Source organism: Carassius auratus, chromosome 10, assembly GCF_003368295.1.
Source record: "Carassius auratus strain Wakin chromosome 10, ASM336829v1, whole genome shotgun sequence".
Lineage (NCBI taxonomy): Eukaryota > Metazoa > Chordata > Actinopteri > Cypriniformes > Cyprinidae > Carassius > Carassius auratus.
In genome coordinates, this window is record NC_039252.1 from 4,846,287 (window position 1) to 4,867,666 (window position 21,380).

Here is a 21,380-nt window from a genome sequence, read left to right on the forward strand (position 1 = left end):
TGTATATGACATGCACTTAATATTCACTTGATTACCCAATGGCTGTGTTTTCTTCTTCTTCTGTGTTTATATATTATTGCTTATTAATTTAAAATTTCTTACATTTTCAACATATTTAGACATATTTTCATTGGCCTGAAACTCTCTCAGTTTTTTTATTTTTACATACACTAGAATTTGTTATATTGGAAATGATCTACACAGGACTCATAACCCTCAACAACTTTCCATGAGAGGGTCCACAGTTTATTAATTCCAAACGTTACTGTGTTTCTGCAAAAATAGCCTCACACAACTCACTCATTCTTAAATTATATTCATACCTGGCAATGTGAAATTGCTTTATTTTGCATTTGCAAAGTATTTAATTATTATTATTTGTGGGATATGATATTTAACTTATTAACATATAAACTATCAACATATAAAGAATGATTATAAGTATGTATATGTGTGTGTGTGTGTGTGTGTGTGTGTGTGTGTGTGTATATATATATATAATGTATGTAGGCTACATAATTTATTATTTTTATTTTTATTTTATTACGATTCCTTTATTTAACCAGGGGAAATCATATAGATTTTTTTCAAATGGTCCCTGCCAAGAAAAGCAGCAAGTCAAGTCAAGTCAAGTCTGCTTTATTGTCAATTCTTCCACATGTACAGTAGATACATACAGAGAATCGAAATTGCATTACTCTCAGACCCCCGGTGCATACAGATAACATTAACAGTAGAGCCTTAAAATATAGATCAAATATAACATAAGATACAGCTATACAATACGGGAATGTAAAAAAAGACCTGTAATAAAATTGAAAAAAGTTACATAAAGCAGCGCAAGGCACATGTCAGATAGAGTGCAAACCAATGAAGTGAACAAACAGTGCATATTAAAAGATTTTTAGTGCAAAAAAAAAGAAGTTTATTCAGTCTGATTAAAGTGACAAAGCACTTAAAAATGTAAATATAAAGTAAAAATAAAAAAGAGAAACCTCATCTACAACAAACAGAGCATACCAACTTACATAATTACATATCAGCATCACATAAACCATACCACAACACATGTTAAAAGTCAAATACAGCAACAAACAACATATAAAACAATAACATAATAACCAAAACATCCTACTACAGACAGTATGACAGCCACATGATGCTACATACAGAAATCAAAACAGAACAACAGCCTATATACAATCATACTAATAGCTGAAGGTTTCTGTGACATATAATTTAAAACCATTAAGTGGGATAATAGTGCTTATCAGTGCTTCAGTTTTGTATTTTTGTATTTGCAGTAAATCAGTGCACTGTCACATAGTCACCTCAGGGTGTCGCTACAAACTAAGCGACAAACCGCAATCAGCGAACACACATCCAGCGAGGCGAAATACCACTCTCATAGCACTAGACGATATGTTTTTGTATACTACATTCTATTTTAATTTGATAGGTAATGACATTTACAAACTCTGGTTTTCTATTCTGTTGTTGATTTACTGTCTGAGCCACTGTTGTATCACATGTCTGGAAAAAGAAAACACCTGCGCTTCAGATAACCATATAAAAATTTTTTTAAAAATAAGTTCAAAAAATGACTTGACAGTCTAACCAATCGACACTCGATTTTATATATATGTATTAACATTTATTGTGAAAATAATGTTAAATTAAATTTATTTTCAATCCCATTTGACTCTAAATAGGACTTGTTGCATGCCTCGGAAAATCTGAATGTTAAGCATAAAGATGCTTGTTAATCATTTGTTGGAGGTTTGTGTTGTTACCTGCTTCACCTGACGATCAGGCGCGCGCGCGCCCCGGCAGGCACATCTGCAATGACGTCATGGCGAACCTCCCCGGCGGTGTTTGAGTTTGAGTGCTGCCTCAAATCCGGCTTCAGTATTAAAGGCTGCAAGTCTCTGATCAGCTCTGCTGTCCTGCGTGCGCGCGCCCCGATGTGCGTTACTGTTATTATTCATCTCTGGTCAACCAAAGAGCACGAGACCAGACAATAAGCCATCACACACGCTGGAAACTTAAATAGTTAAACATGAGCTGATCATTAACTTATTCATCAACTTTTTCATATTTTGGAGTCTTCCCCCCTGCATTGCTGATGAAGTGAGTTCATGAAGAGCTTTTTTTTTCTGTACAAGGACACAACTACATTTGTTGGCATGAGAATGGCTTGAAGCGAAACGAGAGATTTGCTGAAGAATGCACTGAGGTGGACTCAAATGAAGATTTCTACTGTCTGCATGTGCTCTGCAATAAAAGATGAAGACGGTAACTATCATTTCTTACGGTCTTTCAGACAGGAAGGATAGTCTGGGCTTTCCCAGTGGAGTTTGCACAGAAGATTTCAATGCATGTCAATATAACGGAGTCTGTTTTTAATAGTAATCCTTTGTGACGGCTTTATCTGAGACGTTAATGAAAAGATACTAAATAAAAAAAAAGAAAGAGAGTCCCTTGGAGCGCATTAGTAGTCTTCTCATTGGTCTGGTGTGTTTTTATTTCAGCGGTCAGTGTAATAGTGTTGGGCTGCTGCCAGCTGTCTGGGTCAGACACGTTTTAGACTCGAGCTGCTGTCTGGAAGAAGCCTTTTATTAAACTTATGAATGCATGTCTGCACTTTTACCGCTTCAGCTTCTGCTGCGATAGTAAGAAACGCATGAGCTGACACACAGGATATATATCTGCTGGAACTGGCATTTGATTTGATGTTCATCCGGTGAGTTTCTTCTGGAGTTGCTTTTACTGTCACACAGAGCTCTATACATTGAGTCTAGCAACTGTACTGCAACTCAGTCCTGCTTTAGTCCTAGATAGATAGATAGATAGTTTTGGGAAATGCATCATTGTTGTTTTGTCCATGCATTTTTTGTTAGTGTTATTAGTTGTCATCAAAACGGTTTGGTTACCAGTTTTCTTTTTTTTTAGAAATGCACACAGGTGAGTTAGTACTCAATGACATAAGTGTTGTTTTTATGTGAACTGTCCATTTAATACACACTTAAAAATGTAGTGAAAAATGAAGTGCCATGCTGTGTGTTTTTATATTACGAATCTATTGAAATACACTGTTCAAAATGAAGAGAAATCTGTATTTTGATGTCAAACGTAAGCGGATTGAGTTCTGCACCTGTGTAAGTCTGATAGGACACTTGTGTGAAGTGAACTCGAGGAGAACTGACTCCACCAAAAACCATCTAGAGACCAGCTGGTAGTGCTGCAAAACTGCAGATGCAAAGCTGTATCTGCAAAAGAATGGTTTAGAGAAGTCCTGAGAGGAGCTCCAGGAGCGTTTGAATCCAAATGACGCTTGATTTCATGGTTTGAAATCAATGCTTGTTGATTTCATTCACACATCAAGAATCTGGAATAGTTGTAATTGGCCGGTGAAGCTTCAGTCTGATCAGCTACCAGTCGAGTTATTTGCAACAGGTCTTCATGCCTCGAGTCGGAAACAGGCAGGGCAGCTAATAGTCAAGTGCAGGTGTGAAAATGATAACCTGAAGTTACGGCGTCCCACTCAACACCTATGAGCTCAGCGTTATGTGTGTGCGTGTCTGATCAAACCGGTTCAAGTCCAGATGTTACAGCTATGGAATTGCAATCTGACAAAGCATGCTTAGTATTTGCAGTTAAAGAGCTATGTTCAGTCAAAGTCCATTTTATGATCACAAACTGGCAATTTTCCCCTGACAAGTTTTTCCCCCCTACTTTCATTCATTTCCAGGCAAACAAATGGACCGTTTGGGACAAGCTCCTAAAATAGATCTGCTGTTTTGGAATAACATGAAGAGAATTCATACGGATTCTTGCCCTGCTCATGGCTGACAGAGGTGCAGGATCAAGTCACCTTTAGGAAGATCTTTAAACCTGGGATTAAGTGTGGACTGAGATTCAAATGTGTCGAGGATGCTTGTCACGGATATGTTATGGTGCGAAGCTGGATTGATCATATCGCTTTAATCCACTTGTAGCCTCCCCCAGCCCCCCTACCCCACCCCATGTCAGATCTTTCCTAAATTATGGAAATTTTTTGGAAGACGCTGACTTGGATATTTAGCCTGGTCTTGGCCGCTGCTGAAGCTCAGATCCTTTCATACAACTCTCAAGGTAGGTTTAATAATGTATGGACAAGAACATATAATGATGACTATAGCAAATTTCACCAGCAGCCAGCCATAATTCATTTCTGCTCACAGTGACTCTCAGCTATACCAAGAGGAAACTTTTTTATTGCTCAGTTATGTTTCATGTAAGTGTCGAGCCCATCTCAGATGCTTCTTCTTAGGAGAAATAAACAGATGAACAAATGAGACGATTGTTGACATGCAGCAAGAGTACAGAGCTATGAAATAAATGTGGGTAGCATAACTCCGATGATTTGATCTTGGGAAAAAATGAGTTCATTTTGAGATCTCTGGCTGTTCTCTGGCAGACTTGAGCACAGTGCGAGATGTTTCTGAGATCTCCGCTGAAACGCTGTAGGAGAAACATCAGAGCAGCAGATCTACTAATGTCTACACCTAGGAGAAACAATAGAGACAAAGAGGCCTTTACTAATTGTGTCTGCTACTTCTGATTTTTCTCCTTGAGGAAAAGAATAATCTTGTGTGTTTCCACCAGATTCCAAAAGAGATCTCAACAATGTCTCAAACTGTGCTCCGGTTTGCCAGTCCAGTGCAAACATTTATTTCTTTTGCAGAAGATGGTGATCTCAGTTATGCTTCCTTTGAAGTATCACCATTGTTGCTCCTGAAAAACCTCAAGAGAAACCTTAAGACTTCTGATTTTAACTATTAAAATGTGTCCATATTTTGAAACTTAGTTTTTCATCTACTCTGAAACATCAAGAGGAGGCACGTTTGAAATAACTGGGAGATATATCCGAGAAACAGAAGTGTAACTCCCTTTGAATGTTGAAGGAGAAACAATGGAGACATTCAAGAGTCTGCAATCCGATTTCTCATCAGATTCTTCCAAGAGCAAATCATCTTAGCTTTACTGTCCACATTGATTTGTGTTATTTTTGTTTCCCCAAAGCATTTTTAGGAGAAACGTCGGAAACAAAGTATTTACAGGATTTTACACATAACCGAAACTCTTCTAAGTCTTGATAGAGCAATCTCTGCGCAACTGATCTTTCCTCTGAGCACACCTGCTACTTACATTGCTGAAATTGCAGATTTTTGGTTTCCCATGATTACCCTCTGCTTTGTTTTGCTCACTGTTATCTGCTTCACTTTATTCCCCAAAACACAAAGCGGAATTCCTGTCCACGCTGGAGCACTACCAGCTAACAGTACCAGTGCGGGTGAATGAGAGGGGCCAGTTCATGAGTTACACTGTGAAGCATTACAGGCCCGGTCGACGGCGACGTGGACTGGACCAGACTGAGCTGGACCACACTGAGACCAGGCTTTTTTACAAACTCTCAGCCTACGGCAAGCACTTTCACCTGAACCTGACACTCAACCCCAACCTGGTTTCTAAACATTTCACGGTAGAGTACTGGGGCAGAGACGGACTAGACTGGCAGCATTCAGTGGTCGATAACTGCCACTATGTTGGATACCTACTGGATCAATATAGCACTACAAAAGTGGCTTTGAGCAACTGCAAAGGCTTGGTGAGTACATCCGTCTTTGAAAATGCTTTTGGGGGTATGAGAGGGTAAGTAACATTTGCTTTCTTAAAAGAGCCTTCTGATTTGTCCGGAATTTGTAATATTTGTAGCAAGCTGCTTCCCCCCCCCCCCCCCCCCCCAAAATACCTCAGGAAAAAGCACACTGTTTTCTGCATAAAAGACCAGATTGGAAATTGCACATTCAGGGATACGAAAGCATGCTGGCCAAAGACATGTGGAATATGCATTGCATTTTATTGCCCACATATCTAAAGATCTTCAGCTGAAGTGTTTACTTTTTTTAAAGGGCCACATACTTGCTGACTTCGCTTTCTTGATGTGACTGATACGCTGTCCTCACTGTGGTTGATTATTTCTAAACCATGTGCATTGTTGCGGAGATGTGCTATTACTTTTAGCAATCAAACTTTTAAGTTTATCCTGGCAAAGAAATAGGTGAAGAAGGGACCTGAGCAGTGTCTATGGACTAGAATATCATAGAGACTTGGGTGGGCTCTTTTGAATTGGGCTTGTGAGCAACCAGCTAGCACCCACCCACCCAGAACACACAGTTTAATAAGTGCTGCCAATCGATTAATAAAACAACTTATCAATCACACTTTTTTTCTGAAATTAATCACAATTAATTGCGATTTATCCCACCCAACATTCGTTTTTAAATATACCTTTATAATGCAATTTTACATTCAATCTTTCAAATTAACATAGAAACAACATAAAGAAAGTATATGTTTACCATTTGTTTAATGCCATCTTTTTTACGAATAAAGGCAAGTATCACTGCTCGTCGATGTTACTAGGAAGTTGTTATTAAACTATTGACTATACACATCAACTGTTGGATATTATTTCAATGTGGATGGATCCTGAAAACTCAAAAAGTTATTGATTTCCTCCTTTTCCATTTGTTGTTCGATTAACAGACATCACAGCAGCTGGGTTATTAGATTATTTGGATGCTATTACTTTAAGAGCAGCTGCTGCTCAACCTCGTGAATCTGATGCACATGCTTGTAGTTTCATTCACACTTTCATATGAAATGATACAGGCTACAGCGTGCACGGTCGTATTTGTGCATGCAATTGAAGAGCATGCACTACAAGCACAGTATAACAGGACAGAACAGGAAGATTCATTTTTACTGATATATGTCCTGACCAAATTTCATTTGACCGCAGTTCACTGTTGTTCTGCTGAAGTTCCTCTTTACCTGTACCATTTCTGCGCTCAATTGACTAGTGCCTAATGCTGAGGGGAAGTGGAGTGTGTGTCCGAAAAGTCTCCTGTTTGATGTGGTCGTAAAGACATTCGCCATCCAAATAAACACAATTCTTGTCAAGAAAAAAAGACAGAAGCAGCAGTTGTGAGTCTGGTGACCAACCATTGCTTTGCCCCTGCATTAAATGTGTTAAGTATTTTTAATGCCGTTAAACTGGAAAAGTTAATCGGCTGCATTAACATGCTAATTTTGATAGCACTTTTTAAATGCACTTTAAATTAAATGCATATCAAAAAATAGTTAAACCTGAGCACTCTATTGGTTGGACAAGCAGACAGTCCTGTCCCCAACTCACGCCATTGGTCGAATCAGTGTTGGAATGCTGGGAAGCTCAAACAAGCAGAAAAATGTTTTGATAACACCAAATTGTTCACACTTTTTGGGAAAATCAGCCAAAATGTTGCATTTTAAGCTCAGATAGGTGAAAGGGTTTTAACCATGAAAAGTGTCAATATCGATGTCTTGCTCAGCAGTTTAACAGCAGAGCTTCGTGCCAATGAGTCAGCATGTCCACATCACATTAATAAAGCTTAGGCAGCTTCAAGAAACTTATGCCTCATGTGTGACTAACACGAGAGGGAGAGAGAGCTTAAAGCGCCTCGTCTGTTTTGCTGCCAGAGTCCTTATCTCTGTCCCTGTCTCTGTGTACACGGCTGCTTCTGCTCACTGTTAAAGTGACTGCTGAGTGACAGCAAAATATTAGCTTAGCTGTCTCTCCGCATTGGGCTTGAATCCCTCCTGCACCTGCAAGCCCCTCGCCAGCTGATTCCTATCTCACGCTGAGCATTTCATCTGGTGGGGACTTTGATATTGCTTAACTAAACCGCACTCCTCACGGTTGCTGTGAAACGTGGCTTCCTGTAATGCAATGCGATTATCGAAATGTTAGATCACGGCTCTGGCTAGTATAAACTAGCGTGACCCTGCAAATTTCCTTGACAACTCACTTCTGTAACTTAACTGCAGAAAGAATCCATTCATTGTGTTGAGGTCTTGCAGGACATGTAGCATGTTTATTTGTGAACAATTCGGTTGAACGCTGCTATACGATATATATATATATTATAAATGAAACCATTTTTTTTAATTCTAGAAGAAACAGACAACAACATGACTAAATTGTGAACTATTCCCTTGAAATAGCTTTAGCATAGTTACATTTAACTACTCTTCCAAATGCTTTGCAGCCATAATGCTGTTGTTGAAGTACTTTAAACTACGAGTAGCTTGTATCTTGGCAAGATTCAGTTTTTATAGTAGCATCCCCATTCCCCATCACTGGAAGCTAGACTGCTGTCGTGTATGTTGTGTCTTTAATTTGAAGAGAGACTGAGAGGAAAATTCCCAAGAGATCAGGCACTGTGCAATTACCTTAAACTGGGGTGTTCATGTGGGAGGAAAGGCCTCGATATTGGATTCCACCCTGGTATCAGCAGCACCCTTGTATAAATCTATGAGAATTTAGAGTGGCTCTGCTGGTCCTGAGGCATTTCCTGCAGCCACAGTGTCTGCGCGCAAACACAAAACCTTACCTCTACACCACCGGGCAGACCTATAGTTTCAGGAGTACAGTAAACAGCAAGCCTGTTGAGATCTTTACTTGACTCCTCAGTTTGATATTGCAAGAGATGATGCAATGATGATTTAAAGAATTTTCAATACACCTTAGCACCATTTGTGACAGTGCTGTTGATTACAATGGTAATTTATTTTTCAATCATTTATAAAAACCATCTCAGTGGCAGTTGTTTGGCTGGCACATGACTTACATTTAATAGTGTTAGCTTTTGTAAGAAGCTTTTGAATTTTGCCAGTTTTCAGAATGTCGAGAAAAGTCGTTTATATGATAATATAATAAACCAGTTCAACAAGGTTATTAACGCTGCGCTCTCTCCTCTCGACTCATATAATACATCTTTTTAATCACTTTAAAAAATTCAGTTGTGATTCGTGCCTAAAAAATCGGATATTTTAATTTTATTCTACACATGATAATTTGTGCAATTGTGTAAACTATGGTAGTTAGAAACCATGGTTAATTTGTGGTTACCATGGATTAACTACAGTGATCATGGTATTTGTGGCTTCTGTAGTTAAACCATGGTTAATTTATCGTAAGTTTTGATAACTGATATCATCAAGTTTGATCTGTCCCAATGGCTGGGCTAAAATGGAAGTAAAAGCGACGCTTTTACAAACATAATGTTCCACCTTTGCCATTAAACCAACCAGATTACCAACACAAAAGCTTTAGGCTGTAGTCCACAAGAAATTTCAAACAGCTTTGCTTTATCAGGTCTGTAATATTAGGCTTTTTTCCACAGTCCTCCTTTAGTCAGAATAAAGAAATAGACAGTTGTAATGATGCTAAAATGTTATATTATGATTGTTGCGGCCAAAGGTACTGGCTCACCATGCTTCATAAATTGAGATCTCTGCGTTGCTTCAGTCATTTTATTGAAACCAAAAATGGAAAAACAATCCTTTGAATGCCTCAGCATTTTTCACCGTGCATCACACAGCATACGGCTTATATCAACTGTGCTTTTGTTTTGCGTGCACAGCGTTGGCTATTTCTTTGTAAAGATTTAATTGGTCTCATTGTGGAGTTTTACAGACTTGGAGAACATGCCAGCATTTTTTTCCCCTCTTCTTTTTCTATAAACACATTTCTGAGGCTCTTTTTGAATTTATGTTAAATTGGGGGTGTTCAAGGGCGCAGGTCTGTGTGCTTTGGTTCCTGTCCCAGTAATTACAGTGTTGTTCTTTATGTAATTGGTGGTTTTTGAGTGATTTATCTCACTGATTTGTATTGTGGCGTGTTTTTGCATTTTCTTGCAATGCTGAATGATATGAATTACTTAGTAATAGTTATCTTGATTCTGGTATGTATTTTAACAGCATGAATGTATTTGTAGAGATGATAAGCGTGTGATACGGCCATTAAAATGCATGAATTTACAACCTTGTCCTTGACACTGCAAATGGAATATTTCAAACCTTGTCAATGGACATATTTTCTTGTTTTTCCAATGTGCCTTTTGCGTAACCTATCATTTTCTCTTTTCTTATCAAGCATGGCGTCATTACCACAGAGGACGAGCAATATTTAATAGAGCCATTAAAAAATATATCCAGAAATTTCAGTGACGTCAACCAAGATGGACAACCACATGTTATTTATAAAAAGACTTCCATTCCTTCTCTGCAAGAGCCAAGCGAGGAGCTCAGCTGTGGTGTTTCAGGTTGGTAAACCTCCGTTTGGCCACACGGTGACATAAACAGCTATAGATAGCAGTTTAGGAAATGATGGTCAGTGGTTCAGGTTTGGCTGGACGTCTCTGCAAACAGCTTCAGCATAAACGTTGAGTTAAGATCTACTTCAGCTAAACCTCATTTTACTATCAATTGAACTGCTAATGAATCACTTTTTGATGAAAATGTGAACGATTTTTGTTTTCCCAAGACCTCACAGTAACCAGGACACCCAGCTACGATACCAATCCCGAAGCATACACACCTTACCCAGCCACCGAAGGCAACAGCTCGATGGGTGGCCACCGCCAGCGACGCTCTGTCAGCTCTGAACGCTTTGTGGAGACCCTAGTGGTGGCGGACAAAATGATGGTCGGCTACCACGGTCGCAAAGACATCGAGCACTACATCCTGTCCGTAATGAATATTGTAAGTTTGGTCCTGCTTTTCTCATGTGTATTCATCTCCGATGTGCAATTTATTATTTTTTAAGAGTACGAGAGAAGAACTCAAACAGCATTTGGCTGACTTTGTGTCTTTTCTTCTTTTCTGGAGGTCAGGTTGCCAAACTTTACCGTGATGCCAGTCTTGGAAACGTTGTGAACATTATTGTAACCCGACTGATTGTTCTGACAGAAGATCAGGTGAGTGTTGCACAAGTCGATCGTTGTCCAAAAATGACAATTCTGTTATTGCTTACTCAACCCCATCAGCTTTCACTGTAAGGATGAAAAACTGGTACATTATTGGAGAAAGAAAGTCATACACGTTTAGAATGGCATGAGGATGAGTAAACAATAAAGAGTTTTCGTTTTTGGGTGAACTATCCATTTAATGGTGTAATTCTTCAAGAATAAACAGTTTATAGTGTACAGCTGCATTCTGGTTTTGCTAAAGGTCAATGTATTTCAGTAGTACTTCTTAAGACTAGACTGGTGTGATATATTTCCCTAGTCTCACGCACATGCACGCTATTCATCGTTCTTGTCTTTCATCTGCATTAGCATTAAATGAGCGTGAGCTCAGAGTATTTTTAGAGGCTTAGAAACACACCTCACGGTAGTCTGCTGTTTTATTGCCCTGAAAAAGACAGATGGAATCATGAATCGTCTGACCACTTTTAAAGATAAAAGTTATTCGAACAGATATGCCTAGACATTGTCCCTGAGGGAAACTTTGTAAAAGATTTTACGTTAATGTCTTTAATGAGAGAGCCAGGGCGTTTGTCTATGTTTTTTTTGTACTTAGAAGAGTCAAATAATTCTTCCCAGACTGGGAAACCAACCAAAAGATCCAACTAGCTCTAAAACTAGCTACAATTTACATTGTACCAGCCAAATAATATATAAAATTTTAACTAAAATATATACACTTAACATGCCGAAGTGTCCTTTGTCATATTATGACTTGTCAACTTTCTGTGGATCAGATTTTGTTGCATTGATACATTGAATTTTTTTTATTTTTTATGTTGCAGCCCAACTTGGAGATAAACCACCATGCAGACAAATCTCTAGACAGCTTCTGTAAATGGCAGAAATCCATTCTTTCTCATCAGGGAGATGGAAACAGTATCCCAGAGAACGGGATCGCCCATCACGACAATGCTGTTCTCATCACAAGGTCGGTTACTATTATTTCCATCTGATTTCTGAAGCACTTTGTGGTTGAGGTTGGGGATATGGTTAGGATTGGGTTTGTTTGAAAGGAATGTTGTTTCAGGGCCAAGATGTTGATTCAGGAACACATCCCACTTGGTCACCAACACTTCATTTGTTCAGAATCATGATTGATGACAACTAAACTTTACTGTAAGGACCAGTTCACACTATTAACTAGCATGCATCACTAGCACATTGGGTTTTTATAAGTACTTTTAAAGCATATATTAATTCCTTTTAATGCATGACCATATTTTAGATCCCTAATCCTACCCCATGCCCAAACGTAACAACTACCTTAGTAACTTTTAATAAGCAGCATATTAGGAGTTTATTGAGACAAAAGTTGTAGTTAATAGTTAGTTAATAATGAGAACGGGATCTTAAAATAGATTATATGTATTCAGTGCTAAGTAGTTTATATAGTTGCCATTCCACAACCTAAATAATGTTATCTACTACATGTTAGCTGTCTGAAAGTGCAAATACTTAATTTTCACACCTCACTTTATAAAATAGTTTCATTTGCTATTCAGTCTGACTATAACATTAATTAAGAACCTCTGTTTAAACTACCAACATCACCTTGAATTGTTGCAGTTGCTTTGATATTTTTGATATTTTGACGGCGTAACCCAGCAAACTTAATGTGTCTTGTTAAAAATAGCTTTTATTCACTTGAGGTAATCTTTTTTTGTGTTTATGTGTGTTTGTTAAATACATACCCTTCTGGAATCCCTTCCTTCATTATATTTATCCAGGAGCTCAAAACGTCTTACAGTAGTTGTTTCAGTGATTAGTTTGTGGGCGATCTATCCACTAAACTGCGGACAGCTCTGTGATTTAACATTTTTTACTAACTTCCTCAATTTAGCTGGAATTAGACAAGAACGACTTGTTTTAGGGTTGGTTGACATTTTGGCATTTAGGGTTTGACAGTTTGTACTGGAAGCATATATTGGGTGGGTCGTTTACAACTGAGACTAAACTGGTTATTAATGTCATTGTTAATTGGTGTTCAGTGAGGCATGACTTTGTGGTTTGGACAGGTGCAAGCATTGACACCGTCACACATAGAAGTTGTTTAACTTCGTAGTGTTTTTGCTAAACATGTGGAGCCCAAACAACTTTTCGAATTGACTGAAATGGGCGGTGCGTCTGACGCTAGTCTACAGAAAGTTTCATCTTAAGTTTATTTCTCCAGAACAGACACAAATCTGCCAAAGTAAGCCAGGCGGTAAACAGCTAGCCGTTGTCCTGCTAATTTCTGGCAGACTGGTTTTGAGTCTGGCAAACAAACCCCGCTAGTTTGCCGCTATAAATGGATTTCATTCTGAATTAAGTGCAGCTTTAAACTTTAGTCAGAGAATTTTCCTTTCAGAAAGAGAGGGAAACCTTTGTGTTATGCTAAATTTGTTGGAGGAATTGACATTTCATATTTCAGTTAAATATAAATGACTCCAAAGCTCATACTGTATTCTTTGGATCCACGGCTGTTGTTTTAAGAGATCCGTTCTGATTGTTTGAGGCTTTACTCAAGAAACGAACAATAGTCAAACGGTGGATAGCTATTATATCCCAAGCCAAAAATATTCATTAGATCTTAAGTCAGTGTGTGGAACCTGTATATAGAAACATGCAGTTTTTTTGGCATTTGGATTTTTTTATTTATTTTTTATTTTTTTAAGAGTCTGGACTAAGTTGCAGTTAGTTTGAAAAGTTCATATCGAATTTACTTAAAGAAAGAAATAACTAAATGTATTTATTTTTTTCTCATCATTCTGGATTCATACAGTCGACTATGTGACATTTACTTTTATGACATTTATATGGCATTTACTTACACTATTTATATACTGAATGAGTCACTGAGGCAGTTATTTAGGACAAACGAGTGTAGTATATCCGTGCTTCTGAGCGAAATGTCATGATAGACATAAGCAAAGGCAATATTTCAGTTTTCTGTCCTCTCTTTCCACATTGTGAGAAAGTCATTTTACATACATCAGCTACACTGCATTAAAGAACGGATCAGATTTCATCGGTGGTAAAATGACAGTGTAGTCAGTCGGTTCTAGATTAGATTTGAAAATCAAATTTGATTCGTGTGCAGCATGAACAAAGCCTTATTTACGTGAAGGCTAATATGCTGATTAGCTTTGTGCGGTTAGCTTATTGTTGAGTACTGCAGGAGGAAGGTGCCCCTGCAGCGATGTGATTTTATGACCATTTGTACTAGCAGTGCTTAGTTTGGAGACATTTATGTGAGGTGATTTCATATATGACTAATGATAGCCTGAAGGAGAGCTTAACAATCAGAGTGATGTTTCCTTGAAAGCCCGTTCAAGTAAACTCACCAGCATACCATACAAAGTAATGTCTATACTCATTAGCTCTCTAGCCAATTATGATTATTTGCTTATTTTGGTAGAAATCAGTGCTAATCAGTCATGCTTTTGATTGTTTTTGGTTTGTGATTGTTGTTTGACATCACGCATTGACTTCTACTATTTTTTTTTTTACAGTGTCCTTGTTTCACATTACAAAAGTTATGCACATATACATAATTTAAAATGCAACTAAACCAAATCTTTACCCTTACCCTATAGTAATTACATGTTGATTATTATTACTCAGTACATGTACAGCAATTACACTGTACCAAGGACAATAACATAAAGTGTAAGCTAAGCTTCTCATAGTTTGTCGCAAAGCAAATGTGGTTTATGAATTTTACTGAATGTATTATTGTTGCAATTTACTGCACAGTGTTTACTACAATATCAAACGCAATATTTTACAATGTTTGTAAAATTGTAAGTAGTTTATAATGTGATTTTTACAATAGTTTATTAAGTTTATTGTAATATATTTAACTATAATGTAATAATGGAAACAACCACAACATGGCAACTTAGGTAAACCTTGTAAATGTTTCAATTATTATTATTTTTTTTAAGTAAATTTTAATGAATGCAAAAAGCTTACACTAAACTTCAAAAACTGTTGTAACTGTGAGAATAAGAAAATGTTGTAAACTATTCCAACTTTTGAAATTGTTTAAAAAAATTGTGACTATAGCAACCATTTTAATCAAATTTGTAAACTGCGGCTACTTTCACAGTCGTAGCAATGTACAGCATCACTCGGACTTTTAAGTATTTTTCAAAGTTTCTAAAATTTACAGTTTTGTCTAAGTTTTTATGGTTTACTTAAATGACCCAAAGTGTTCATATTGATAATTTATACAATTTATAAACTTTACTAAAATGTAAATAATTGCAGTCATTTACTAAATGTAGAAAATTGTGATCTTTGTACTTTTTGTAGCTTACTAAAATAGATATATTTGAGTGATTTTACATTTAAAGGTGTAACAGAAAAAGGACATAATTATTGCAGTAGAAATAATTATAGATCAATGTATCTGATAAACTATATACATACATACTGAGAAAAAAAAGGTAAAGCCTGAATATATGCGCTTTGGATAAAAGCGTCTGCTAAATGCATAAATGTATCTGTTGTTAAATGACTTTCACGTCAGCAGAGGTCACATGGACAGTTTTCTGTGGTCAGCTGTCCCTCTCATTGGGTGGCTCAGAGATGCAAACATTTAGACAGAAGCTCTCGGGTGATGGCATTTGCCACATTTGCTGCAGTATCTCTGCTGGTACAAGAGAAAGAAACATTAATGGGATAAAGACTGCGTGATGCAGACACATCATCCTGACGGACGGTCCATCCTGACCTCTTCAGCAATGTTTTTCCAGTCCTAGACTTTTGGCCGGAGCATGGCGGGGGGATGCAATATTGCTTGTTTGGAACACGATCCATTGTGAGAGCTGGGGGAAATTAAAGTAACTAAATCAAAATAAATCGATGTCCAAATGAGGTCAGCTTCTCGACACAAGTTCATGAGACAGTACCTAATGCTGGTGGGTTTGCTCTGCTTGGGGAGTCATGGAATGAGGAGGGAGTGAACTGAAATTGAATTTGCATTGTCCTTGGTTTTTTAATACATTAAAAGCCCGTCCTCAAGGCAGACCTTGTTTATCATTCCGTGTGTATGCCTTTCTTTTTTTATTATTATTGAATTACCAGTACAGTACATACATCAATTAGACATCAAGGGAAACACACGCATGCATGCGCACACACACACACACACACACACACACACACACACACACACACACACACAAACATATGTACATAGGATCTTCCATTTAATTTACTCTAAATTTGAATGTGTAATTTTGTTTTGTTAATTTATCTTATTTTGTTAGATTTAGCAGTGTGATGCAATGCTTATATTATGTAGTTATTCTTAGTTGTGGTTTCTTATGGCAATATTAATAAAAAAAATATGTTAAACTAATGATTTAAGAAATATTCCAGTTCAGTACAAACTCGGTCAACGGAATTTGTTGATTACCCCTAAAATTAAGTTTCCTGTCTTTTCTTTTCAAAATTGAGAATCTCAAAATACCCCACAGATCATTTTTATGGCTTGTTGAAATTGCCACTTTTAGGGTATGAGGTTTTTCCCACCAGTTTAAGTGACCCCAATAACATGATATTTAGCCCCTAAAATGCACATTTTACCAGGGGAATCCCACCATAAATGTGCATTTTATCCCAACGGAATGCGATTTTCCCCGGGAGATCCCCCTCAAAACATGATTGGGCTAGGTTTTAGTAGCTATTGGGAGGGTTTTGTTTTGAAAACCTGGCCACCCTGATGGAGCTTCAAGAGCTCATGATCGCGGGCATACAGGTGTTATGACCATGTTACTGACGTCACATTGCTTCCAAATGCAATTTTTAATTACCACATTCCTATTCACGATCATTCTGGTAGCACATGAAGGCAGCATTATTGAAAACAGGCAGAGACAATGGTAGCTTTAGCAACATTAGCCTTACAGAGAGCCAAGAAGCTCTTTTGGAAAACAAAATATGATGTGTGATGCTTACTTTGTCTGGAGTCTGGATGTTTGCGCACAAAGCCCTGGTATCGATCCCTCTTCAGAAGCCTTCAGAAGCAATCTTTGCCCAACTCCAGCGCTGAACTGACCCTTGTTTGTGAGGCAGTCCGGAGTAAAAGTTTTTTAAAGATCGTGTCCTAAGCGGTCTGTGGAGTCTACAATGTTCGTTTATGCATCCCAACACACAACACTTTTAATGGCTCTTTGGTGCTGACATTGTACCTCCAGCAGCTACAGCAAGAGAACAGTAATGGCGGACCGCAGCTTCTCATTCAGGGCTGTGTAAATGCTAACAGAGCAGAGAGCATCACAAATGGGTGGGACTTTCCCTGCCTATGTCGTCATAGTAGTGAGAAATGCTAGTGTGGAGAGACTGTTTATGAATTATGAATTATGAGGATTATAAAACATTGAGTGAGTGGATTTGTACCATTATAGACTGTTTGTTTTCACACACTGTGTTCAAACACCTTATAAAAGTTATTTAGCATTCTATGGCACCTTTAAAGAGATAGTTGACCCAATATTTATTTAGTCACCTTCACGCTGTTCCAAACCTTCAAACTTTTTTTTTTTGGAACATAACAAAAATAATTTGAGAAATGTCTCAGTGGTTTGTATTTCCATTCAGTAAAAGTAGAGGGTAACCAAAGGTACTTAGTGATCAGCATTCTTCAAAAAAAAAAAAATATATATATATATATATTTTTGTGATCTGCAGAAGAAAGAGTCATGCAGGTTTTGATCAACATCATGGTGAGCAGGTGATAGCAGAATTAAAATTTTTGGGTGAACTATCTCTTTAAGGTTTTAGGTATTACATTACAGTGGTAAAATTGTTGGATATCATTTGGATATAACATGTAAACAGAAAACGTTAATAAGAGTTTTAAAGGGACCCTTTTACACTTTTTCACCTTTCCTCTTGTTTGTAAACCTTCTCAGTGTCATAATTGTGCAAAATTGACACCATTGTAAATATATTGATAGCTGAGCAGATGAAGCTTGTGCTTATGGTAAGGGGCGTGGTCGGTTCACCAATCACAGCGCACTGGGCCAGCTAACCAATCAGAGCACATTTCATTTTCGAAAGGATGGGCTTCCCCGAAAAAGGACCTAAATAGTGTTTAAGACAGACTGGTAAGAGAGGTGCAACTATTATGTAAAATATGTGAAAAACAATGAGTTTTTGCAACGAAAAAGAAGGAAAGCCTATTCTAGTACACCCCAAAAACCAAATCAAGACTTTGTACAAAGGGATAATAGGCCCCCTTCTAATAAGAGATTGTTTTATTGTGACTATTCTGTTGAAGCAGTGAGTGTTTTAACACTTACCAGCTGGCTCCATTCTCTTCTTTTGTCAGTGCCTCTCAAATCTTAAAGAATAATAATAATAATATTAAGATTTTTTGTGGTTATCAACAATATGCCACAAGTGCTGTAGATTGAGCTTAACTGGTATTGAACCATGTATATTATTTTAAAATATGACAGGTAATTTGTGCTATGGGCATTATACCTCAAAACACATAGCTTGTTAAATAACTGATGATGGTAAATTAAAAAATTCCATAGAAACAGCTGTTTTGACTAACCACCTAGCAATGCCCTAGCTACTGCACTGCTGCACAAAACGCCCTACTAATTGCATTTCATCTCACTTGCATGGGCAGGCACTGCTCACATTGTCCTAAGAATGTTTTACATGAGCGCGATCTCACAATGAGTTTACATTGTTTCACATTTGTATAAAAACTGTGCAAAGGAGCACAAAGAGACGCTTGTTTTGATTATTTCTTTTTTTGGCTGCAATGTTCCAGTATGGTTTTCCAGATTCAAAGATCTTTTGGCTCTTTTGACCCTTTCCAGTTGCCACAGTAAACAGAGCACATGGATATCTTCAGATCGACACCACAAGAGAAGGCCGATAGAAACGGCCGGTCTGACTGAATATGTGCAGAACGTCTGCGCCGTTCCCCTCAAGCCCCTGACGCAAAACACAAAGCTTCTGAGAGAGTTTAATATGATTCCGATCAGGCACCGTGTCTTTCCTCTGTGCTGAAGACAATGTCAAACAAAGCCTGGCTGCCTGCCTTTGGCCAGACTCAGCAGCCCAAACTGCTTGTGATATTTTTCAGGAGGTGTTAAATGCCCCATTTGGGGAATAAGAAAATATTTGGCATTCTTTCATATAGGCCTGCGTTCGAAAATGTCCGCAGACTGACGAGAAGTCCCAGTGGGGAAAAAGAAAGAGTTTGGGTTACAAAACAAACATCAATAAAACTAAATAAAAAGAAAACTGAGGCGAGTTGCACAAACTGACAGTAAGTTATAGTGGATGCTGTCAATAAAATATGGGTCGTAGATTTGGATTACATTGGATTAATTTGACGTTTTAAATTTGAATAATTATTAAACTTCAAGGCGTGTCTTTTTTCAGCTCAAACATGTTGAAAGCAAGAACAGATCAAATGTAAATGTGGACCTTGTTTATGTTAATGTAAGATTATGTGTTACAGACATGAACCATAATCGCATACTAATGCACTAATGTGCTAATACTTACACTTTTAATGTGCTAGATGATAAAATAGGTAATAAAAAAAAATAAAATGAGTGGACTTGCATAAAAGGAAGGATTTGAGCCATACTGTTTCATAGTTTGGTCCTTTTGGTTACACTATATATTTCAATAGTCCACTTTAGACATTTTACGAACTACTAAGTAACTTTGCAACTACATGTCAACTTACTCTCATCGCATTAATAGATTGTTAGGTTAGGGTTAGTAGAATAAGTTCACATGTACTTGCAAAATGACTTGAAGTCATTACAATGTCTGTTGGGTGACCATCAAAATAAAGTGTTGGCAGATATTAAGCTGACAGTCTACAAATATTCTAATGACTGCTAATTGACAAGTAGTTGAGAAGTTGGCAGAATGTGTAAAGTGGAATATCAGAATAAAGTGTGGCTCCAGACATTAAGCATCCACCCAGTTAATGTATACTAATTAACGTATAATAATTAACGTTTTCTTTATATGTAACACATGGAGTTCTGATGAATTTCTGTCATACAAAGACCTTACATTTGGTTTCTTTTCTCTTTTAGGTATGACATCTGCACCTATAAGAACAAACCCTGCGGTACTCTCGGTAAGTATATGAAATGTATCCTTAAACTAAATTTTCTTTTGATTTAAAGAGTTAGTCCCAAAATGAAAATTCTGTCAATATTTATTCAACCTCATGTTGGTCTAAGGGCCCTTACATAGTCAACGCGAGAAACGCGAGCGACGCGCTCCCTTTCATAGTCTAAACAGTGGACGCAAGCGTTCTGTTGCTGATTTAACATCAGCGGCAACAAAGGCAACGCAGAGATAAATGTGGATGAATACGTATAAGTTCGCATAATTTTTCCTCTTCGCCCTCCATTGTATTCAAACCTTCTTCTTCTGTAAACACAATATACATGAATTAATGTACAATACTTGCAATGTCGCCCCCACCGACAACGCATATTATTGCGTGCATCGGCGCGTCGCGTATCAAAAACTAGGACGACACATTTGGCGACGCACCGACGCATAATGGTGGCCGAAGTGTAACGATGCGTAGCCTCCGGGACGCGTATGCGTACAGATGCGTTGACTATGAAACGGCCCTAAATGCAGAGAAATTGTGTCCATCTTCAGAACAAAAATTAAGATATTAATCAAAATCTGAGAAGTTTCTGTCACTCCATTGAAAGTGTATTCACCCAAAATGTTGATGCTTCTAAACATTCATAAAGAGATTGTAAAGTAAATCTATACATATAGAGTGGTTTAATCCAGTCTTCTGAGGAGTCACAATCACTTTATATGATAAACATCTAATTTAGACTTTTAGTCACATGTAAACCCTAGTGAAAAAGAAATATTGTACACTACAGATACATTTACATATTTATGTACTTTTACCTGCAATAGTACTTTTGCTATACTAAACTGGTATACTTAAAGTCTACAAAATTTGAACAACTAATTGTGTTCTTTAATTGTGTGAAAATATAGCTGAAGTCCAACTAAAGATATACTGAAGTATATTTGATTGTGCTAAAGTGGAACTATTTCAAGTATACTTCAGGTACTTGCATTTAAAGACTGCTATTATGCAAAGATCATTCAATCCTCATCAATAGTGACATTAAAACACATTTTAAGGCTTAATATAAAAAAATGTGCATGGTGCACAAATAATACTCCAAATAAAGTTTTAATTATCATTTTTAAATCAGTTTGTCTTGAGCAATATGGCAGTAAATATGTTGGTAGATTTCAAATAGAATTAAATAAATGTATTTTAAATATATAACAATTTTACTAAGGAATATTTATTGATCAAAAACTCAACCATGCTTGCTTGACATGCAAGAAAACCCTCAGTGGTTCTTGTGGAAGCTCAAACTAATGGTGTGACACACAAGAATGAACCTCACTGGCTCTTGTGGATCAAGCAAGTATGCTTCAGCTTCCATAATC

At 37.4% G+C, this 21,380-nt stretch overlaps 1 protein-coding gene across 1 annotated transcript in view; it reads left to right on the plus strand.

Annotated features, from left to right (window-relative positions):
• Nucleotides 1-1,926: 1,926 nt before the first annotated feature.
• The window catches only part of LOC113109629 (A disintegrin and metalloproteinase with thrombospondin motifs 6-like), an 81,497-nt gene continuing 62,043 nt past the window's right edge, over nt 1,927-21,380 (plus strand). Inside the window, exons 1-8 of the mRNA XM_026273310.1 lie at nt 1,927-2,295; nt 3,752-4,134; nt 5,286-5,650; nt 10,025-10,193; nt 10,415-10,632; nt 10,764-10,847; nt 11,681-11,826; nt 19,970-20,013. Of these exons, the coding sequence (XP_026129095.1) occupies nt 4,047-4,134; nt 5,286-5,650; nt 10,025-10,193; nt 10,415-10,632; nt 10,764-10,847; nt 11,681-11,826; nt 19,970-20,013 (1,114 nt within the window). The 5' untranslated portion in view covers nt 1,927-2,295; nt 3,752-4,046. The remainder of the gene's footprint in view (nt 2,296-3,751; nt 4,135-5,285; nt 5,651-10,024; nt 10,194-10,414; nt 10,633-10,763; nt 10,848-11,680; nt 11,827-19,969; nt 20,014-21,380) is intronic.